Source organism: Camelina sativa, chromosome 13 (assembly GCF_000633955.1).
Source record: "Camelina sativa cultivar DH55 chromosome 13, Cs, whole genome shotgun sequence".
Taxonomy (NCBI): Eukaryota; Viridiplantae; Streptophyta; class Magnoliopsida; order Brassicales; family Brassicaceae; genus Camelina; species Camelina sativa.
In genome coordinates this window covers 15,971,770-15,977,009 of record NC_025697.1, presented here as the reverse complement: position 1 = coordinate 15,977,009, position 5,240 = coordinate 15,971,770, and the positions used below count along the sequence as shown (strand labels likewise).

General features: G+C 34.9%; 2 protein-coding genes across 3 annotated transcripts; both read right to left on the bottom strand.

Moving 5' to 3' along the window:
* LOC104736867 (scarecrow-like protein 26) lies at positions 11-1,525 on the bottom strand. Its single transcript, XM_010456944.1, has one exon. The coding sequence runs from the start codon at positions 1,505-1,507 to the stop codon at positions 62-64; it is 1,446 nt and encodes a 481-aa protein (XP_010455246.1). The 5' UTR covers positions 1,508-1,525; the 3' UTR covers positions 11-61.
* On the bottom strand, positions 1,595-3,818 carry LOC104736868. Of its 2 annotated transcripts, XM_010456946.2 has the most exons (4): positions 3,583-3,818; positions 3,138-3,206; positions 2,465-2,699; positions 1,595-1,672 (listed from the first exon to the last, which is right to left on the bottom strand). In XM_010456946.2, the coding sequence occupies exons 1-3, from the start codon at positions 3,745-3,747 to the stop codon at positions 2,508-2,510; spliced, it is 426 nt and encodes a 141-aa protein (XP_010455248.1). In that variant the 5' UTR covers positions 3,748-3,818; the 3' UTR covers positions 1,595-1,672; positions 2,465-2,507. The 2 variants fall into 2 exon arrangements, with proteins under 2 accessions (XP_010455248.1, XP_010455247.1); XM_010456945.2 differs by lacking the exon at positions 1,595-1,672 and having other exon boundaries at positions 2,266-2,699.

Below are 5,240 nucleotides of genomic sequence, written 5' to 3'. Positions count from 1 at the left end.
ATGTCTTTGTAAACCACTGTCTCATGTACTGTACTATATGATTCAAAAAAAACGTCGAGATTTACAGATTCGACTCGTGCGAGGCCCAGAAAGAGGCCGACACAAGACGTCGAGATTTCCATCCGAAGACGAGGCCGTTTTGGCCCAATTCTTCCACACTATACCCATCGTTAAACAAGCTCAAAAGGAGCTTTGCTTGACAACGGTTGGCGAAGCTCACTTCCATGGCTTCAAACCCATTAGTCTCTAACCACTGTGGCCACGAAGCAAAGCTTTCGACTTCTGAATCATCAGCAGTGATACGCGTCAACCAATTAGCAACCCACGGACCAATAAATACACGCTCCACAAAGCCCCGTGCTGGGACTGAGATGCCTGCCTCTAGAGAGTCAAATATGGCTGGGAACTGATGTAGCAAGTCCATAAAACGATATAGGAAACATTGGTTTCCCATGAGGCCAACTTCCTCGTGAACGAGAGTGACAAGTTTCGGTTTTAGAGTTTTGGCTTCCAATAAAAAGGAAATTACGGAATTCGGTGTTTTGTGGCTAAACCGAGGGAGATGCAACATACAATTGATCACCACTGCTTCTCCTCTTACAAGCTTCAGAGACGAAGTGTTGAATGCATCGTTGTCCAGTTTACAATGGTGGAATGAAAACGGTTGGCCAATAGACTCGGCGAACGCTGTTAGACGCCGCCCAGCTTCTTGAACTGCAGCAACAGATTTTTTACCATTGGTGGCTCTTGACAAAGCCGTGATCCTTAGATGTTGGGCTGATGTGCCTGTGTTTCTAGACAGCAAGGCCTGCATCAATGAAGGCCACTGAATACCTTCAGCGATATCATAATCCACGATATGGATTCGACGTTCATACTTCACAGATTCAAGAATAGCTTGTGTGGTGGTAAGGTAACCAAAGTTGACATATGGAGACATGTTCTGCAGCATTTGGAAGGCTGAGATCACATCTGCCTGATCATAAACATCACTACAATGATTGTTGGGACGCAGAACGTTGACTCGTTCAAGCAACTTTGTAAGGCCGTCGGTGAAGTGAGCAGCTAATCTCTCCATGTTCGTTCGGTCACCGGGAGAAACCAAGTCCTTAAGCCTTGCAAGTATAACCCGAGTTAGCTCCCGAGACTTACTCGCTCCAGTTGATGCCTCCGCAGCAGCCACCAGTAAGTGAACCAACCTCAAGCCCTTTGATTCATCTAGCTTAGGCTCCTCTACACTAACCCCATCAGTCACGGACAAACCCGTGGACGTAGAGTTACTAATTCCCTCTTGGCCATGAAGCATTGGAGCAGATTCAGTTTCCATTATAACTCCTTCATCACCCATGATGGATTCAATGACATCACGGAAGTCACAGTCCCAATCAATGTCAAGATCATTCAAGCTATAACCACAGGAGGAGGTGTTTGCGGCTGTGGCAGGCGTGTTGGTTTTGGTAGAGAAGAAGAGGTCCAGGAAGTCCTCGTAAGGATAATTCATGGTCATGCAGGTACAAATGAAGAAACGAGCACTGCAGAATTATATAGATAGTGTAGTACGACCCAAGAGAATATTTTTTGAAGTAAATCATTTGAAGTCAAATCTAAAGTACATGGTCCCCTTTCAGGGAGGTCGAACAACCTGTGGTCCTTGTAACAAGTAGCAGGACCACTGTGATCAGGAAAAAAACAAAAAAAAAACAAGAGAGTATTGTTAGTGCCAACTATATTAATCCATGGTTATATGCACCACTATGATCAATTGGGAAATTAAACAAAACAAGTGAGAATTGTTAGTCCAATCATACTGATCAGTTTTTTTATATTATAAAATCGGCGTCCAGTCTAACCTAACTAGTGACAATTTAAAATAAAATAGAAGTGCACGGACTATATATATTATATGAAAATGCATATAGCCAGCTTTGCTGAGTAGAGAACCTAAGCGCCAAACAGAAAAGCCAAGACATTATTGAGATTTGGTTCACATCTAATCAAATCAATCAAGAGGTATCACATCAAAAACGAATTAATAATAAACTCCGAATCGTTCTAACAATCTTCAGAACACTTTGATTAGTCTCTTAACACAATTGAAGACTAAGAAAACAGCAGAACCTTATCTCCCTCACCTCTATAACAGGTTTTGGTTTGGAAAAAAAGTGACAGAAGCAGTGACGCAATTTTAGTAGTTTACAAGTTGTTTTCCAGCTAAAATCATGTGGTCACACTCACAATTATACCTTCAGTGTAATTTCACAGAAATATACGATCAGACCATATCATATTTTAAGAGAACCAAATCCTACATTCTCCAATAATCCAATTAAATACATGCTTTCTCTTCCATAAAAATTCAGAAGATTATATATTTATATCGTCATATACATCTAGACTGAAATAACAAAGTTGTGGATCCCATTTGCAAAGATTTAATAATAGAACCCAAAAGGTTGGTTTGTACCTTGGTAGAGTATTAAACTGATATTGGTTAATGGTTATATGTCCTAATTGTCACGCAGAGGGTAATCCACTAATCCTTTCTGGTTAACTGTGGCGTGAACCGTTCTGGCAGCTGCCACTGCAGAGTCTCCTCGTTTAACAATTTTCTCGAGTTCTTCCACCTTCTCTGACAACAATCTAGCATTCGAGGTGGTGGCATGGACCAACTTGTTTGCGGTTTCTAGGGCAGTGCAAAGCTGAAAATGAAGGGGGAAGCAAGTAAACGATAAATGTTTCTTGACAGGCTATGGAAACATTTCATTTGCATATGTCTGTTCTAAGAAAAAACATATCTACGGAGCCACTTATACATATAATCTTAAGCCGAAATTGATGGGGGAAGAAGTAAAAAAGATGAGTTTAAGTGTATGTCTCCTGACAAACCATGGTACATATCTAAACAATGTGAAAGACAAAAGACTTCCACAGAGAAAGGAACAGACAATAAAAAAAAAAAAAAAAAAAAAAAAAAAAAAAAAAAAAAAANATTTATCAGCCACTCATATTATATCAAACCCTTTTAACATACCAACCATATTTCACAGAGTATATATAAACTCTATAGCATGGAAAGATCTGCCTGATAAAAAAGATTAACAAGAGATCGTAGTCAAATCGAAAAGATTTCAAATTACCTCCAATGTTAGGGAGGTCCATGAGTGATCAGAACCAGCAAACGCATCATTTAGTTTATCATAGTTCTCCTGAAACAAAACAACTGTTTTTGTAATAATTGCGTAAATATTTACATCCAAATACTATGCTAATCGCATAAACAATATTAACAAGAACAACAAAACCAACTCAGTGTATGATATGGGGATTGAGGATTATTTAACAGTGGAGCTGTTCCAAAAGAATATTTCAACATTCCTCTAATGAGAGATCCGATACAGACACACAGATATCAAAACCACCTTGATTCAGACTCAAACAGGATGATGCATAAAATTTGAACAAACAATGAAACTATATACAATTTAAGGCGCAATTCACTGTGATGAATGAACAATGATAGAGAATCATGGAACAGGACCGATTAAAAAAAAGCGATTGAATCAATGGGGCCAGAAGAGGGACCTGAAAGAGTCGGGATAGATCCAATGGTCCAGAGATGGCCTCATCAGAGTCCGGTTTTGAAGAAATTTCAGGAGTTGTAACGTTTTCCGATGAGTAGGAAGTTTCTTCAACGAGATCGGCGAGAAGATCTCCGATTGATAGCAACGGACCTCCGACTCCTCTCATCGCTCTCTCTCTCTCTCTCTCTCAGAAGTCAGCATAAACTGTGAGAAAATCTCACAAATTCTGTAGTTTTGTACGTTAATGGGCTTAGGCCTGGTTTGTGTCAATGATTTGGTAGCTTATCAGACCATTTAGGCTAATAAAATTGTTATAAGTTATTATTATTATTTTTTGTTTGTCAAGTTATAGGTTTACTAGTTTAGACCCGGGAATCAAGTAGTTTTAAGATCAAAGTGTAAAAAATCAAACATAAAGTAGACATAGATAATTAATGTTATTTTCTTTTCCTTCTCACTTCACAGTTTACATTATCGTTCGTTTATGCACTTTAGGTTTTAATTATATAATTTTTTATTTTACAACATTAACCCTTAAATAAATTCCATAAATAAAATTAAAGACAAACTCAAATACTAAACTTTCTTAAATTGACCAACATTTGTTACATTTATTGCCATAAAATCTTAACAACATCTATACATTCCGATTTTTCCCAAAACAACTCTACCCATTAAAGTTTTAACTCATTAAATCTCAAAAAATATTTTTATGGATGCTAGAATCTCTCAAATTTAAATGATATACCACAGATTTTCTATAACAAAAGTTTACAATCTCAATAATTATATTAACATTACTAAATTTCCTAAACTGAAAATCCAATCTATATATACATTTTTGAAGTACATTTTGGGTTATACCCTTTTAATTTTGCTTATTTAAAATTTTAGTCCCTACAAAATTGCACTAAAAGCAATAAGTAAAATATAGTAAATTGACAAAATCAATTTTTTGATAGAAACTAATTAATTCTACTTAAATTCCTTATTAATAGCAAATTTCTTTTCTATATATGTGTTCCAAAATAAAAAAAATGAAAATCAATCATTAAACTGTATACACTGAAAAAATAAACAATCAGTTAAATTAAATAATTATATATCAAACAAAACAATAATAGTATTATTTTAAATAAATAAAACAGTTAATTTTCTGATTAATTATACATTATAAAAACAGTTATAATTCATAATTTTAGTGTTTTCAATCCTGATAAAAGTATAATACTTTAAGAATAATTGTATCACTCAATATAAAAAATATAAAAAAATAAAAATATATAATTTTATTACTAAATTAAATACCGCTAAAATCAAATANCAAAACAACTCTACCCATTAAAGTTTTAACTCATTAAATCTCAAAAAATATTTTTATGGATGCTAGAATCTCTCAAATTTAAATGATATACCACAGATTTTCTATAACAAAAGTTTACAATCTCAATAATTATATTAACATTACTAAATTTCCTAAACTGAAAATCCAATCTATATATACATTTTTGAAGTACATTTTGGGTTATACCCTTTTAATTTTGCTTATTTAAAATTTTAGTCCCTACAAAATTGCACTAAAAGCAATAAGTAAAATATAGTAAATTGACAAAATCAATTTTTTGATAGAAACTAATTAATTCTACTTAAATTCCTTAT

Coding starts and splice junctions, on each gene's coding strand:
- LOC104736867 (XM_010456944.1), bottom strand. CDS start 1,507: ATGACCATGAATTATCCTTACGAGGACTTCCTGGACCTCTTCTTCTCT.
- LOC104736868 (XM_010456946.2), bottom strand. CDS start 3,747: ATGAGAGGAGTCGGAGGTCCGTTGCTATCAATCGGAGATCTTCTCGCC. Junction 3,207..3,582: donor ATCTATCCCGACTCTTTCAG/GTCCCTCTTCTG, acceptor GTTTTGTTTCAG/GAGAACTATGATAAACTAAA. Junction 2,700..3,137: donor GGACCTCCCTAACATTGGAG/GTAATTTGAAAT, acceptor CTTCATTTTCAG/CTTTGCACTGCCCTAGAAAC.